Here is a 17,887-nt window from a genome sequence, read left to right as displayed (position 1 = left end):
GCTGCCCTTTGGTTTGTCGTACAGATTTTCCCTTCTAATTTCTTCCTTCTCATTCTTCAAAATGTCCGTGATCTTTTTTGTTTCCATTCTCTGCATCCAATTAGCTGTCTCTAGTTTCTCTCATTATATTTTGATGGCTCCTGGTTGTCTGCAGCAGGACCAATAGCTCTGGTAGACATCTGAAAGAGTCAGTGTTAAGTGCAGTGATTCATAGACAGACTTATCTAAAAATCGTAAATGAACGGAAAAGAGGTGAGAAGTGTGGTATTTGTTGGGGAAGACGCCAGGACTGTCCGTTTAAGAATGAAACAACAACTTGGAATGATTGACTACTGTGCTAGGTGGTGAATATTCATCATCGCAGATGATGCAGAAGAAAAATGGAGGATCCAAAGGTTTGGTGTACCTTTAATTTTTACTCGCCCCATCTAGCCCGTAAGAAACTATACTGTGTTTGTGTATAAGCGGACAAGTAGTCATATATATACGAACATAGGTAGGATATGACTGTAGGTTGACCCCTTAGACGTGAAAGTGAAAGGCGCTTTGGGCCGCTCCCATGGCGGCAATTTCCCACGTGGCGCACCAAATGCACCCATTGAGGCGGGGACACCTTCGGATTGGGGAGAAACACCCCTTTCTAAGCGTTGAGGTCCCATAATGGCAGGTAGATGTGAGACAGCGGCAACAAAGTGACCACATTGAACTCTCATAGAACATTGCTCTCTTGTTTAGCGGCTACTATTGTGGTTTCGAATGCCGTTACGAAGTATGCACGTGGTATTTAGCAGTAATTGCATCAGCACTCGTAAGTGTAGTCGAAGTACTTAAATCTTTCACAAAATGTATTGCTGTTTTAGACAATATGTTCCTTCACTGTGCAAAATACTTTATGTGATACTGTAGCTGGAAGAGCAATGCAATTCATCACATGCGCACGGAACGTATGTCTCGAAACTAGTTCTAAACACATATTTTCTCATAGAAGCGCATGCTATGAGCACGTGGCTTGATTCTATTCGCTCTCTCTTAAGATAAGGCATCCGGAAATCCATGCTTTTAAAAAAGCATTATATTTTTACTTGTATAAGTACCTTGCTTAACGTGGTTTGTTCTTCAAATATGCATTATTCTCTCTGTGTTACTGTTCGACTCGGGCGCAAGCACTGATATTAAAGTGCTAGTGATGATGCGCTCTCTGCTACTGGGTCTGCGAACCCCGGAACTCATTCATTCTTTTATTTTTCAGGCAATTCAATGTAAGCAAATGCATCCCTCCTTTGTGAAATAAGTGTTCAAGTTTGGTGTTCTCGTAAATGCGCAAATGCACTACTCGACAACTTTCATCTATGCCCTCCTTGCCTTCTGACAATTAGACGCTCTATTTGTGATGAGCTAATAGTATACACACTATAGTTATTGATTATAGTGTTTCAAACCAAAGTTTGGGTCTCCGGAGCAGGCTGCGTTGTTTGCCGTTCTTTCATTGACATGTGATACCGGGCACTCTGCCTCTACTATTTTTTTTTCTTTCTTGCCTCGTCTACCATGTGCTGCAATTGACCTTTCTCGAATGGGACACCAACAAGACCAAATTCTCACATCGTACATCTCCTGATATTCGTCTTCGCCCTCAGTGATTGGGCGAGGCAAACGAAACATTTACCCACCACTCACATGCTTGAACTGCTCACAATCGATGCGCTATAGTAAACCGGCTGACAGGGGATATCACTTCAAAGTTGTCGCGATGAGCGAGCGGTGTGCGTAATCGAGGCATGGCACCTGTGAATAGATCATATTCAGCGTCCGCAGCACATTTTATATCCAGCGCAGGACGAAGGCGTCGCCGTTAAATCGCCAGTAAACGCGGTCTTGATCCAGCTGACACTCTCTTATGCCTGCAGATGTCCTAGTTTCGTCGCACCACCTAGTTCTCTTCCGTCCGCGGCTGCGCTTTCCTTTCCTTGGCACTTGCTCTGTAACCCTAATAATTATCTGCGCTACGCATCACATGGCCTGTCCAGCTCCGTTCCCCCCCCCCCCCCCCCCACCTCTCAACTCGCAGATATCTCTAAAGCGCAGAAACCTGCAAACAGGAAAATGCGTGATCTAAGAAAAAGTTAAATTCTGAGATTTTACGCGCTAAAACGCCAAAACCGCGATCTGATTACTAGACATGCCATAGTGGGATAGTCGGGGAATAATTTTACCACCTGGGGTTTTTGACGTCCACGCGAGTCCAAGTACACGAGCGTTTTCGCATTTCTCTCCCATCGAAATGCGTGTCACGCTGACCCACGACGTCGAGCTTAGCTGCGCAGCTGGGGCTACCGCGGTAGGTCCTAGCATACGATGTTGAACGGTCTCATTATTTCGACACATAAGGTGTGACACAAACGAACAGCGTCGATGAAACGCGTGGTGGGCGGCAAAATAAGCGCTCGTGCAGTTAACACAAGTTTTCGAGGATTTTAATACACGTCCCTGCGGTTATATGCGGTTGGGAATTGAATTTAATTCTAGGATTTTACGTGCCGAAACCACGATTTGATTATGAGGCACGCCGCAGTGGGGGACACCGGAATAATTCTGACCGCCAGGGGTTCTCTAACGTGCCCCCAATGCACGGGACACGGGCGTTTTTGATATTCACCCCCACAGGAATGCGGCCGCCGCGGCCGGGATTCGATACCGGGACCTCGTGCTAAGCAGCGCCACACTCTCTAGCCACACCATAACCGCTAAGCCACCCAGGCGTGTTGGGCTTGGGAGTAGGAAGTACTGATAACTGCGCTATCGCTCAACATTCGCGCTTGGTAATTTGTGCGAGGTCGTGGCCCCACACAGACTCTGAGGGTGAAGGCGTACGTGCATGTGCAGTTGAAGTCTGTTATAACGAACCGCCTTATGTGCTAGAAACAGTTCGATATATCCGGTATATTGATATACCCGAACTCACAGACAATACTGCAGAGGACAAAGACGACGTTATATATATCATAAAAAAGTTGTCCCTTAAAACATGGCCGTGCCAGCAATCAGAGCCGGTTGTTGTCGCAGTACTTGAGTTCGCGCTTAAGAAATCGCTGCTGAGGGCTGCTGAATTTTCTTTTCCCTACCAGAATCGCCAATTCATAATTTAGTGCATGAAGCGCGACTGACTGTACGCGTCATCAAAATACATCGTAGGACATCGCAGAACAATCCTCATAGCAGGTTTATAAAATCTCGGGACGGCCCAAAGGCCCCATGTACTGCTCTTCCTCTACCTGTGAACCGAATTACAGAACAGGGGGCACAGATGTATTCGGCAGAAATGCAAAATTTAAAGTATTGTATTTGTCAAACCCATTGTCCTAAGGACGCAACTTGGAAAGAAGTATAGGGTCATTTTTTAAAAAGTTGCTGCGAGGCATAATATACAAAACTGGGGTCATCACACAAGCTTGCTTCATGCATGCAACCATGTCATCAAAGAATCACTATCGTAACAATAATATCGCCTTGATATTACGACAACACGAAATAACAGACTGCAGATTGGGCTTTAGAGCAACGCTTATTAACTTGACTTTCACGTAGGTTATGGGGCTTTCGCGTTATCAAATGCTTAGTATAAGGTTGTTAACAGCAAGCGTTAGCTAGCCAAGCAATCACTACATTTTTACTGAAGGCATCGTCGAGTGTTCATTGAAGAGCGATCCTACAATGCTACAAAGTTTAGTAGGATGTTACTGAACTTGTAATACCAGAATACGCCCCTACCTCCTCCCCACCGCTCTTTTTTTCCCCAATATTGTCATTAGACAACTTACCCAATTATCGACCTTACTAAGGTTCTGACGCTGCATATCCCCTTTGAACGGCAATTATTTCTCTCAGCTGAATGTTTAGTTCGTCGGAATTCTTACTTCGTTAGTGAATGTTGCTGCATACATAAATATTGTACCCACGCCAGAACTCTCAGAAATACCAGGGGTGCCAAATCCTCTGCACTATTTTACGTGAAGTGTGCTCTCAAAATTTGGAGGACGCGTAAGCTTGGCCTTTAAGAGCGGAGAGTGATAGCATTCAAGGGGATCCCTGGCTGTTTATCAGGCTTTTTCCTCGTATATTCCAATTACAATCCGACGTTATCACGTATGTAGGTTGTGGCTAAGTCATACTTTAAGACTTTTCTGACGGATTTTACTTTGAGAAATTCAATTTTTGTTCACTAACGCCTTGCGCCACGCAGAGGGCCTGCCTAGACGTCGTGGTTCGGGATGATGTGGTATGATTATTTCGCGCCAACGACGCCAGTGGTTACGCCGTCGCCGGATTTTCTGCGACATGCGGCACTTAACACTTTCGCGTTAAAACAGCAATTCAATCAGACATTTGCCTAGTGGGAATCATTAGTAAATCGCAAAGAAATGAGTGAGCTCACTGCATGACGCAATGCGCACCTGCATCACAGAAACCACAGAGAAGTTCATCTTTACACTATTGCATTGAACATATGGCACATTTTGTATCAGATATTTGAACGTAACAAAAATTCAATGCGTTATCTCAAATCATGCAATGCCCCTGCCTGCAAGAGTCATAACTTTCGCAAAAGTACAATTACATGACACGTTTTGCGTTCCAACTTTTACTGGAGACCGGCCGCCGAGGCCGGCAATCAAGCCCCAACCCCGTGTTCAGCAGAAGAATGCCACAGTGATTGAAGTGAGTTTAATAAAGCTTCGGATAACGCAAGACCAAAAAGATCCGAGCATGATTCGATACGTACCAGATTGCATCGAATTTGTGAGAGTCTAGTTAGCGTTGAAGCTAGAGGCAGCACGAAGGGGAATACGCTCTGTGTTGCTGCCTCTCTTCATCATACAGCGTTCTGACAGCGAGTGTTCGCGGTCATCGAGTGGAGGAGTTCGTGTTTGTCTGTGTGCGCTATGACAGCAGCATATGCAGCTGATAAAACTTCGTACTGGAGGTCCGAATGCCCTGCTTCGTATAGCTGTTTACTATTTGCTATCGCAATGAATGCTTCACATTTCGGACGAAACTGGGACTTCTTTTTTATCTGTTAACAGATGCAAAGCGTTCAGGTCTGCTGTTCAGGGTGCTCAACTGCACCGAAGGAGTCAGCATCGATGTGCCCTCGCTGACTGTGGGCAAATTAACGATGGCTTCAATTGCTTCGTCTATAACCTAAGCCCAATTAATAACGCAGGTGAAAAATCAAGTGCACGTATAGCTGCGGGTAGCTTTTATTGAATTGTGTGTGGTATATAAAAGCACGTCTTCACAGGCGCTACTGTCCACAAACATTCAATCGAAACATATCGGTCAAGCGCATGTTCGAATAAATGATGGACACTGTTCCAATACTGCAGCTTTGGCAGTGGTAACTTGACGAATACGTTCGGTGATCGAGCGGCTATTTTATCTGCTGCGAATAAGAGATCCGATGCCTATACCACCGCTTTATTTTAATGTACCTGACCCCACCAACGCTTCAAGTCGTGCACTGTGTTTGGTGAAAAGAAAAGGCACTTTTTCTCGTCATGTATGACTATATGCTGTGATTTCAATACCAGCACCACTAAAAAATATAAACTGGACCGCGGGAAGCTGGTGAATTCGTTCGCGGCCCTCGCGCCGTCTTTGGACAGTCCTCCCTCACTACAAATTTGATTATTGTAGTGTAGGTACATATGTCAGATTGTGCAAATTAAAGTTAACAGATCTCGAAACATTCAAACTCGCTCTTTGCCAACGCCTTTTCTCATGTGCTGGAAACCGAACTTCACAATTTCTTCGTACGTAAATGTCTTGTCAGCATCCTGATAACACCCGCATGCAGCGCAGTTGAAGACGATGATTGAATGTTTTTGTTCATTATTATTATTATTATTAATATTATTATTATTATTATTATTTCAGCCGTTTCGAGATAAATGTTTTAGCCGCCTTCTCTCACCGACAATTATTTAACCACGCAAAACCACAGATAATTTTTTTATTACGGGAGTCTCATTTCTGTAAATCATGAGTCCAACCGAAAATCCCGGAATGTCTTCTCGTTATGAAAAATTGTGTGTCCTGTCTTGTTCAACAAGACAAAAAGACAAAGCAACACCAAGGTACGTTTACACACGGTGTCACAAGTTGACGGCTGCTTTAATGCCAACCCAGGTCTCTTTGACAGAAGGCAAGATTTTCCTGGCAGGCAGTGCGAAAGCCATACTGTCATCGAACGTCCGCCATGACGGCTCTAGCTCAATAGCGAAGGCCTTTTTGACGCCTCCGTGGTCGTAGACCCAATCCACGCTGCTTCCAGGTACACGGGCTGTAAAATAACACATCGCTCAGTCTTAAAGAGGGTTAATGTAAAAATAGAAACACTACTGCGTATGCCTGACAGGTTCGCAAAATATCATGCAACTTTGAGAATGTTCTCAGTAACCCTTCGGTAATATACTTCTCTATTGGCGCGCACACAACCAAAATGGGGTTCCCGCAAATAAAAATGTGCGGCATCATGTGTCCGGCAAGGTCATGTTAATAGGGAACTGGGAGAGCGCTGTTCGAAAACGAACATAACACGCCTTCGAAGCTTTTATTTTCGTTGATTTTGTGAAATCGTTGGAAAAAGTAAACATTAGGAGTAAATGACGAGTCTTTCCTAGTTTTGTTCACTATGGGATGGCTTATCTTTCCAATTTTCCTTCCCATTTTTAGCACAGCCGATTCTCATCCTCAATTTCTCATGCCAGATTTGGAGTGCCTACGGAACAAAGCTTTTCGCTCTTTGAATCTGTTACAATGACATATCAGGAGCGGTTATCGCGTACATTTTACCTGACGTGGCAGTCGCTTCCACACCGCCTAAATGTGTGGATTCGACCAGAAGCCTTCGTAACGTACTTCCTTCGGCGGCCACTAACTAGTATCGTCTCTGTAGCGGACAGACAACACTCGAGTATTTCGTTGTTGTGCTTCAGCGACAGATGATTCGCATCGTACTATTCCGATACCTTTCCGTCTTCGTAAAGTGACGACACTCAAAGCAGCTTTAAGAGTTGATGCAGTGAGGAACTCGAGTCAGACAACGACAAAGACACACTAGCGAATACGTGTTTGATGATGTACCGTTTGCCGAACCAAGACGGCCACGGTAAAGCGGGAACCACGAAACGAAGCCGCACAAACCTGTTCTGATAAAAATGAAACAAGGAAGCTGCAGCTTGATTGGAACACACTTTGTCAGCGTTTCAATTTTAATTAGCAGGATCCGAGTATATCTCGTTTACGCTATGGTGGGAGTACAGAACTACTTAAGAAGGCCGGATTACTAACCATAAAAAACCAGGCAAAATTGGCACGCTTAAAGGTAATGTACCAACTGTTACACAACCACCTAAATATAGACAAGTCCCGTTATATTAAGCAATCCGAAGCAAGAACTACCCGCCTGAAACACTTTCACACACTGGCTTCTTACAGATTCCGCACAGATGCCCTCAAATTCTGGTTTTTTCCCCTGGCGATCAGAGAATGGAATAACCTGACCCCCTCCATTACCAGTAGCACATCCTTAGCCCATTTCTCTGAACTAAATGAAAGCGATTTGCTAGCCTCACAATTTTAGAACAGTTTCATATTTTTGCCTTTGTTCTCATTTACCTCAAGTGCCAATGTCATTTTGTCTGTACAATTTACCTTTGTAGAATTTGCGGTATAACTTGCTTGTGTAGATTGGACGGCGTCTTGTTGTATCATGTTCGTTTGTTGTTGTTGTTGTTGTTGTTGTTTTTTGCCTTGTGCTAAATGCCTGTCTCCTTTTGCCCTCCTGTTATAATCCCTATTGGGATTGACAGTATGTATAAATAAATAAATAAACCATACGGGATAAAACTCCAAAGTTGGTATATAATTACCAAAACTGAAATAACACTTCGTAGATTGGTTGCGCGCCACGGCAGCCCGTGGTAACGGTTCTCAAATTTGCTATCAATTCTCATGTCAGTTTCGAGAGATCCGAGTAATCCCCGTGAAAAACCCGGAATAAGCTAAAGCCTTACAAAAGGGGAAATTTACCTCTACCGAAGAGCAACACGCGGCTGCAGAAGAAACTCAGTACGGGTTTAATTAATTCGTTATATTATGGGTGTGCGACAAAGAGGTTCTGGTGCTGCAACCCAGTTGGCGGCGAGGTTTGTCACGCGTCCGTTGTCTTCTAGTTCAAAAAAGCAGACAATAAGCGCCGATGCCGCGCGAGCAATGCTGGTACTTTTATTTGTGGTTGCGTACCACTACTTGCCGTGGATGGAGTTCAATTGATCATAACACACACGTATATCGATTGCTATCCGGCGGAAGACTGTCCTCTTTTTTACGTAGCGTGAGCGCATCTCTCAAACTACCATTCCAATTCACAATTAATAAGTGAAACTCAATTCAACAGAACTCTGACTTCAATACTAAGATTACAGACTTTGTTCATTGCATGGTTGTACATTACACAAGAAACTTCCACTTGCAGTAAAAAACAATTGAGTCACTCCGTGACTATGGTGATTAAGGCAGAAAAGAAACGGAAGTGGCTGGACAGTCAACGCATTCATGAAATGCCATCGTAGTTCTATTTTTTTCCTGCTTGAGTTTGGTTAACAATGTATGTCAGAGCTGCTCATAGTAAGTAATATTTATTTAATTCGAATGAAATATGACTTGACACCTCCTACAGCAGCGTCCGAGTGATCGAGTTGATCGTAAAGATCGAAGGCCAGTGGCTTTGCATTAATGCATGTTTGATGCTCCTACGCAGCCATTACCGCAAAACAACTATTTGCACACTCTATAGTTTCTCTCTTGGCAGTATATTTCATATTAGGCACCAATAATTCAAAACTACCGCACATAGTAAGAACAAAGCAAACGCAAAGCTTCCATCATTTTATGTGCGCCTTTGTCTCCCACGGTTGTATTTTCATCATCATCACCATCATCATCATCATCATCAGCCTATATTTTATGTCCAGTGCAGGACGAAGGCCTCTCCGTGCGATCTACAATTACCCCTGTCTTGCACTAGCGTATTCCAACTAGCGCCTGCAAATTTCCTAACTTCATCATTCCATCTGGTTTTCTGCCCACCTCGACTGCGCTTCCCTTCTCTTGGTATCCATTCTGTAACCCTAATGGTCCACCGGTTATCCATCCTACGCATTAAATGGCCTGCCCAGCTCCATTTCTTCCGCTTAATGGCAACTATAATATCGGCTATCCCCGTTTGTTCTCTGATCCACACCGCTCTCTTCCTGTCTCTTAACGTTAGTCCTAAAATTTTTCGTTCCATCGCTCTTTGTGCGGTCCTTAACTTGTTCTCGAGCTTCTTTGTTAACCTCCAAGTTTCTGCCCCATATGTTAGCACCGGTAGAATACAATGATTGTACACTTTTCTTTTCAACGACAGTGGTAAGCTCCCAGTCAGTATTTGGCAATGCCTGCCGTATGCACTCCAACCCCACTTTATTCTTCTGTAAATTTCTTTCTCGTGATCAGGGTCCCCTGTGAGTAATTGACCTAGATAAACAGACTCCTTTACAGACTCTAGAGGCTGACTGGGGATCCTGAATTCTTGTTCCCTTGCCAGGCTATTGAACATTACCTTTGTCTTCTGCATATTCATCTTCAACCCAATTCTTACACTTTATCGATTAAGGTCCTCAATAATTTGTTGGAATTCGTCTCCATTGTTGCTGAATAGAACAATGTCATCTGCTAACCGAAGGTTGCTGAGATATTCGCCGTTGATCCTCACTCCTAAGTCTTCCCAGTCTAAGAGCTTGAATACTTCTTCTAAGCATGCAGTGAATAGCATAGCAGAGATTGTGTCTCCTTGCCTGACCCCTTTATTGATAGGTAACTTTCTACTTTTCTTGTGGAGAACCAAGGTAGCTGTGGAATACTTGTAGATGTTTGCTAAGATATTCACGTATGCCACCTGTACTCCTTGATTTCGCAAAGCCTCTATGACTGCTGGTATCTCTACTGAATCAAATGCCTTTTCATAATCTATGAAGGCCCTATACAGAGGTTGATTGTACTGCGCAGATTTCTCGATTACCTGATTGATGACATGGATATGATCCATCGTAGAATACCCCTTCATGAAGCCAGCCTGTTCTCTTGGTTAACTGAAGTCAAGTGTTGCCCTGATTCTATTGGAAATTATCTTGGTGAATATTTTATACAATACTGAAAGCAAGCTAATGGGTCTATAATTCTTCAATTCTTTAACGTCTCCCTTCTTATGGATTAGTATAATGTTGGCGTTCTTCCAGCTCTCTGGTACACATGAAGTTGTGAGGCATTGCGTATAAAGGGCCGCAAGCTTTTCAAGCATGATATCTCCTGTATCTTTGATTAAATCTACTGTTATTCCATCTTCTCCAGCAGCTTTTCCCCTGGTCATGTCTTTAGAGGCCCTTCTAACTTCAGCGCTAGTTATAGAAGGAGCCTGTGTATCCGGTTCATCACTATTTTGAATGAAAGTAGCTTGGCTGTTTTGGGCACTGTACAGGTCAGTATAGAATTATTCTGCTGCTTTTACTATGTCATCGAAATTGCTGATGATATTACCATGCTTATCTTTCAGTGCATACATCTTGCCTTGTCCTATGCCAAGCTTTCTTCTTACTGATTTAATGCTGCGTCCATATTTTACGGCTTCCTCAATCGTTCCCACGTTATAATTTCGAATATCCCTTACTTTTTTCTTGTTGATTAGTTTTGACAGTTCAGCGAATTCTATCTGATCTCTTGAGTTGGACATTTTCATGTTTTGTCGCTTCTTCATTAGGTCCTTTGTTTCTTGGGAGAGCTTACCTACTGGCTGCCTTGGTGCCTTACCTCCCACTTCAATTGCTGCTTCTGAGATCAACCTAGTTACTATTTCATTCATGACCTCTATGTTGTCTTTATCTTCAATTTCTAAAGCTGCATATTTGTTTGCGAGCACCAGCCTGAATTGGTCTGCTTTTACCCTTACTGTCTCTAGGTTGGCCTGTTTCCTCTTGACTAATTTCACTCTTTCTTTCTTCAAATTGAGAGAAATCCTAGACCTCACTAACCCATGGTCAGTGCATGCACTTTACCTTACCTAACACTTCTACATCCTGCACTATGCTTGGATCGGCAAAGAGTATGAAATCTATTTCATTACTTGTTTCTCCATTAGGGCTTTTCCAGGTCCACTTCCTGTTGCGGCGCTTCCTGAAGAAGGTATTCATTATTCGGAGCCTATTTCTTTCCGCGAGTTCTACTAACATCTCTCCTCTTGCGTTCCTAGAATCGATGCCGTTGTTGCCAATTGCTTGCTCACCAACCTGCTTTTTCCCCACTTTTGCATTGAAGTCGCCCATGACTACAGTATACTGAGTTTGCACCTTTCTCATTGCTAATTCAACATCTTCATAAAACTCTTCTATTTGTTCATCATCATGACTAGAGGTTGGGGCGTAGGCTTGTACTACCTTCATTTTGTACCTCCTATTCAGCTTTATTACGACGACGCTACCCTCTCACTAACGCTGTAGAATTAATCAATTTTGCCCGCTATGTTGTTATGGACGAGAAATCCTACCCCGGATTCTCTCTTATCCGGAAGACCTCTGTAGCAGAGGCCATGTCCGTTAGTCAGCACTCTGTAAGCCTAACCAGTTCTTCTAACCTCACTAAGGCCAATAATATCCCAGGCAATGCCTGATAATTCTTCAAATAGTCCTACTAAGCTAGCTTCACTCGAGAGGGTGCGCGTGTTGAACGTTGCCAGGTTCAGTTTCTATTGGCGGCCTGTCCGGACCCAGAGATTCTTAGCACCCTCTGCCACGTAGCAGGTCTGACCACCGCCTTGGTCAGGTGCTCCGCAGCCACTGGGGACTGAGGGCCATGGCTTAATTGTCGGAGTCATAAGGGAGGTAGTGGCCGAGTACTGCACCAGGGAGGCCAATTCCTGTTCTGGTGAGGGAGTGACTTTGATGAAGCTTAGTGGGCCTTCCTAGTTTGGTTGCACCTGAGCTAGTATAGCCCCACTAGCTCTCGGCAGTATAATATATATATATATATATATATATATATATATTCCTTGCCGGTGTCGGGCACCACTCCATGCCTGAAAATGTAGTGGACTGGAGTAGGATTCGAACTTACGACCTTCAGATTTGAAGCCGGGTATTCTACCTCTGCTCCACGCCCCCACAAGGTTGTATTTTACGTTTAGCAAAACCTAGCCAAAAGAAAGTAAGTTCCCGCTAAAGTTTTGCGCACAAGCACCAAATCTAGCGATCTCTTTTGTGAACGCTAACGAAACAAAATACCCGGTGCGCATATGTCATGAACCTATCATTCATTGAACCAATCAATTCACTAATAACGTCTCCTTATCAAAATTAGGATGCAAGAAGCTGCATATACTCACCGACTAATTTTGAGATGGATCCAACCTCGTATTCAGTTCTTCGCAATTTACTGATGGCTTCCGTAGCTGTGAGTGAGATATTGAGCTGAAACAAAGTACTATTGTTAGCAAAGGAAAAACAAGACTTCGGTGCAAGTAGCTTTCATAAAACGCACGCGGTCATCAATAAATCGAAAAGCGTTTATACACAGTTAAGTTCCAACATAAACGAATGACGATAAAACGGTCACGCTTAAGTTACGTCAAAGCTATGGGGAGCGACAAAGAAAAAATTGGAGGACGCTTAAGCTTCGCCTTTAAGAGTAGAACGCGATAGCGTTATCGGGACCCGTTCGCATCGCATCGTTCGTAAACGGCAAGTAGGCCTCATGCACTGCAACACTGAATGTTGGAAAGCCAGCTTACAAAAACCAAGCTTACACCGATCCCTCAATCACTCATAAGCATAATGAGGTCAAATTGCAATCCATCTTCATTCTAACATCTGACACCTAACAATCTAACATCTAACATCTAACACCGTGTCGAGCTTACGCGCGGACTTTGGAAGGGCGGGGGGAGGGTGAGCACGAGACAGGAGCGCCGGTTCAGTATGAGGCTCAATATGATACGTTTTGGCGATGGCAGTACCATGTGTTGCTACGCTGCTTGAATTATAATCGCATTAACGGTGACAGCCATCTTGAGATGGGTTCTGCCTGAGTTTAGTTACGAAATAATCCTTGCATAATGTTGCCAAATTGATAGCATCGTTATCGTTAAGCCGGCTTCACTTTTCAACTGAAATGCATTGCTGGACAGACGTTTTTCCAGGGGCAACATAAATCCCTGGCACCTTTTTTATTATTTTATTAATTGTTTGCTATAGCCCCGACACGCGCAGATCTGGTAGAAATGCTGGAAAAGGGGTTTGTGTTTGAATTTCCTCGTAGCAGGATTAGGTTTTCTCGTACATTCAAATTACAATCCGACGCCCATTGGTAAACAATCCGACGTTGAATACGACACCGAATGGTAAAGTCGTACTTTACCGTTTTTCTGACGGATTTCACTGTGAGAAATTCAATTTTTGTTCACCAAAACCTTGCACCCCGTGGAGGGCCTGCGCAGTCGATGTGGTTGGATGTTTTTCTGCGCCACTCGCGATCACACGCCGGTAGCCGACGCCGCATTTTCTATGACACGGTCCCGAAACGCTATCGCGTTAAAAAATAGATTCGTGTACGCCGAGCATCCGTCTCCCAATAAAACCCAGTCATACGGAAACACCATAAGATGTGAAGGTTAATAAGCATAATGAGGTCAAATTGCAATCCCTCTTCATTTACCATGGCAACAATCTAACACCGTGTCGATCTTACGCGCGCACTTTGGAAGGGGTGGAGCAGCGTGTCCAGGATGAGCACGAGACAGGAGCGCCGGTGCAGTATGCGGCTCAATATGATATGTTTGGGCAATGGGAGTACCATGTGTTGCTACGCTGCTTGAATTATAATCGCATTAACGGTGACAGCCATCTTGAGATGGGTTCTGCCTGAGTTTACTTACGAAAGAATCCTTCCATAATGTTGCCAAATTGATAGCATCGTTATCACACTGAAATCATGGGACGCGATGTCTGACATACGGATTTCAATTCAGATTAACAAATACTTTAAGCAACGCAACTTAAAAGCCATTAGAGATCTGCACCCTGATGCTTTCAACGAGAAACCAGTTTGACCTGCCTGACGTCACGGCTTCCAGCTTGCAGACTTGTTTTTTTTTTCCTCAAACAGGCATTTACAGTGTCCGTTACTTTTGCAAATCTCGAGTAATTTTCGCCTCTAGCCACCCCCCTAGCAGTTTTTCAGCCAAACGAGCGAACTCTCACCAGCAGCTCATAGTTCGCCGCGCTGACGTTGGTGTATGCGTACGGGAACATCCAGTAAAGGCCGAAGCTGTGCATCGAGAAGTAGAACTCGGTGCGGCCCTGGGTTGACAGCACAGCGTCCCGTACGGCGCGAACCTCCGGCTCCGAGAAGGGTCCGTCTCCGCAGTACCCGTCCGAGCAGGGGTCGCCACTGTAGCGTCCCTCTGCGCAATGCGTTAGTTCAGCCTCAGTCGTGTGGCACAAGAAACAGCGAGCGCTTGCGTCACATCTTTGAGAGCGAAGCTGTTAAGTAATTCCATAAGCGTTCTCGTGTGGTGACGGCGTGGCCAGTTTCAAATGTCAGTCGTATAACAGCCCACAACGCAGCCTTTGTCGCAGCCCCGAAGCGATCGCCTATAACGAGGACATCGACCAGAACGTGCAGCCGGATAACGGTATCGTTGAGCTAAGAACAGCCAGCAACGCCGCCCTACTAGGCGGTGGGAACGCGCGGCAAGACGTAGGCCTTCCGTAGAGCCAACGCAGCATTCAGAAACGAGCGTCAAATATAACAGACGGTATAAAAGTGCTAAGGTCAGATCTAGTGAAGCTTTTCGAAAAGGCCCTAAGGAATGAATTGCGCCAGATATGTTGAATGGTTTCCGAACTCTTGCGTGTATTAACAGCGAAGCTGTTTAAGCCAGCCGTAATTTGTGGTGCTTGCGAAGTAACTGTCGTGCCGTAGCCATGGCAACGAGGAGGAGATGCACGCGGTCTCCTCCTCCTTCTCCGGGTTGCCGGGAGCCATGGCAACCCGGAGAAGTTGCGGAACACCACGCGCACCTCGCCAGCTCCCTGCCTTCCCGACCCCCGCCTCTCTTCTCTCCACGGTGCGCTGAGCCAGAAGAAAAAAAAAAAAGGCGAAAGCTTGCACTAGGCAGCGCAAAGCTCAGGACACAGCGAAGCTGGCTGATTGACATCGAGCGGGTAGCCTTCATCGCGTTCGGCGTCGGCCGACTTGGTTAGCCTGCCTGCGTTTGTGGCATACCAGGAGCGCTGTCACTCGTAGGCGCCCACGCGTCCAGCGCTAGTCACGCGAAATGTCGCGAAAGGGAAGGTACTTCCAAAAATGATCGCCTGAGAATACCTTCCTACATGCGTAGTTAAGTTAAACCAGGTTAAGACCTAGCAGCAACCAAGTTAATACTTAACAGTAGCAGCCAGTAAGTTTCGCTGTGTCTCAGCTTTGCGCAACCGAGTGCAAACTTGCCCGTTTTTCTGACCGTGGCGTACAGACCTCTAGGACTTGAGCAGGAAATGAGAATTATTACACCGCTTGGCTTTCTTTGAAGTATGAGACGCTTTGCTTGGCATACATGCTTGGCATACAGGCTTGACGTACATGCTTGGCATACATGGCTTATAACGGGGCGTGCAGCATGCGTTTGCACGCCCCGTTATAAGCAGCGGAGAGGCGTGTGATCAAACAACGGAGAAACCAACGGAAATAAATCTTAGTAAAACGAAACTCACTGCAAAAGTCGCCGACGTCAAAGTTTCGGTTCCCGTCCGCCCCTAGGCACTCGCTGTTCAGGCGGCTCACGGACCGAGTCTTCCTCCACAGGCGGTCCTGCGACCATGTTGTGGCGCTCGAATTATGCGAGCGTGAGTGATTCGAAGACACTGCCTCGGCATTGTTCAGACACGCTAGAAATTCCCATTTGGCCCCTGAGCGGAGAATGGATGTGAAAGTATCTCTAGATCTTTCGAGAATGCGAACAATCATTCTTACGTGCAATCCAAATACTTTCTTCAAGCAAAAATTAAAAAAACTTAAAATTTAAAAAAAATTAAATGATTGACTGATTTAGGAGACATTGTATATTGCAGGGGAAGGCTGTTTGGTCTGAAACAAAAAAAAATCGGCAGATACGCTTAAAACTTCTTACGTGTGGGAATTTTGGTAATTTTGTTTATTCATTATTTATGATTCGTAAACTATTCGGAATTCGATTCGAATCGCTTCTGGCACTATTCGATTCGGTCTCAAAAATCACTATTCGCACACCCCTAGCAGAAGTGTAATTTACTTACGCAGGTGAGTTTATTTTTATCGTTATTTTCCATTTGGGTGCACTTCAACCAGCGCTTTTAATAAGCGTCGAGTATCTCACCGTTCTTACTTGTTTGCTATCCTTACTTGAAGTAAAATCACGTTTAGCTCCCTTGCAGCTTTGACATTGCTCGGAGCTCTGTGTAACTCACATCGGTGTGCGTGTACTCGTAGCCGTCAGGATTGATCACCGGGTAGATCCTCCACTCGTACTTGGACACAAGGCGCTTGACCTCCTCGTCCGTCTCGTACTGTGTAGCGAGCTGTCGTGCACACCAAACACGAAAAGAAAAAAAAAACATTCAGCGAATAAACTTCCTTACGTTACAGCAATTACATCAACTAGGGATTGATGTAATCGCTTTTAACATCAACTAGGAATAATTCCAATAACTTTTGCGCGAGGGCAACTCGCCATTTCCTGATATCCAGCATCGAAACCATGGTAACCCCAAATAAAATTTCAATGAGGAAAAGCCACTCCAAGTGGGACTGCAGCTTTCGTTTTACTGTTAATGTTATTTTTTTTTCATTACACATATGTAAATGTTTTTCTTATGTAATGAAAAAGCAGCCAGTTCCACGACATGAAATCTGTCGCAACAGCGGAGCTATGGTTGTTCTGTTACTGCGCTTGTCGCGTATGTTTCTTTTTTTTCGCTGCTGTGGTAGTCTTCGCTTTAGACCGCAGGAACGACCACATCTCCGCTGTTTCGACAGAGTTCAGTTCGTGGAACTGGCTGCATTTTATTAGTGAGACACGAACATCAAGGTAGGGTAGAAAACGCTTTTATTCACTTTTTAGTCCCTCCCATTGCTTGGGTTTTCGCAGATGCGCCATCATGTGTTTTTTTTTCCTTTACAAGCATGGCGTTGCGATCGCTGTCAGTGGACGCCACTCTCTCCGAGCAGCGCCCATCGTGCGAAGCGCGCGCGGCACCAACACCTGCTATTAAATCCCGGCGCCTCTCCCCCTCCTCCCCGGCGCGCGCTCCGATTGGTCGGCTCCTCTCATCCCGGCTACAGGGAGGAGAGGAGCCCTCCCGGGTCACGTGACCTCTCAGGCAATTGAAATTGGTTTTGCCAAGAATGAAAATCAGTAATTAACTAGCCTTCGATTAACAGGTTGTTGACATACGCTTCCTTACAGAATTTTGAAATGATGCATACGTGCTTATTTTGCAAGTGTTTCTAATTTTTATTCCTACGCTATGACTAAACAATGCATTTAAAAAGTAGCGAAAACGGCGCACTGTGGTAGTTTCTTCGGGAAGCTAAAACTATACTGAATTTTAATTATGAAATGATGCATAGTGTCTTAAGAATAAAGTATATTGTTACGGGCCGCCTCCTTGCATTAAAAAAGAAGACGACTATCTGACTCGCAATTATGCCAAAAGGACCGTTATGACCGCAGTCACCGGCACCTCTGCTTTTCTCCGTGATC

The 17,887-nt window shown here is 44.8% G+C and overlaps 1 protein-coding gene across 1 annotated transcript in view; it reads right to left on the bottom strand.

The window, feature by feature from the left end:
• Positions 1 to 5,920: 5,920 nt before the first annotated feature.
• The window catches only part of LOC119459051 (carboxypeptidase B), a 34,231-nt gene continuing 22,264 nt past the window's right edge, over positions 5,921 to 17,887 (bottom strand). The window contains exons 7-11 of the mRNA XM_049670042.1: positions 16,593 to 16,703; positions 15,861 to 15,957; positions 14,349 to 14,551; positions 12,476 to 12,560; positions 5,921 to 6,340 (exon numbers count right to left, since the gene is read on the bottom strand). Coding sequence (XP_049525999.1) covers positions 6,153 to 6,340; positions 12,476 to 12,560; positions 14,349 to 14,551; positions 15,861 to 15,957; positions 16,593 to 16,703 — 684 coding nt within the window. The 3' untranslated portion in view covers positions 5,921 to 6,152. The remainder of the gene's footprint in view (positions 6,341 to 12,475; positions 12,561 to 14,348; positions 14,552 to 15,860; positions 15,958 to 16,592; positions 16,704 to 17,887) is intronic.

Source organism: Dermacentor silvarum, chromosome 7, assembly GCF_013339745.2.
Source record: "Dermacentor silvarum isolate Dsil-2018 chromosome 7, BIME_Dsil_1.4, whole genome shotgun sequence".
Lineage (NCBI taxonomy): Eukaryota > Metazoa > Arthropoda > Arachnida > Ixodida > Ixodidae > Dermacentor > Dermacentor silvarum.
The sequence above is the reverse complement of the archived record's forward strand: the minus strand, read 5'-3'. Positions and strand labels throughout refer to the sequence as shown.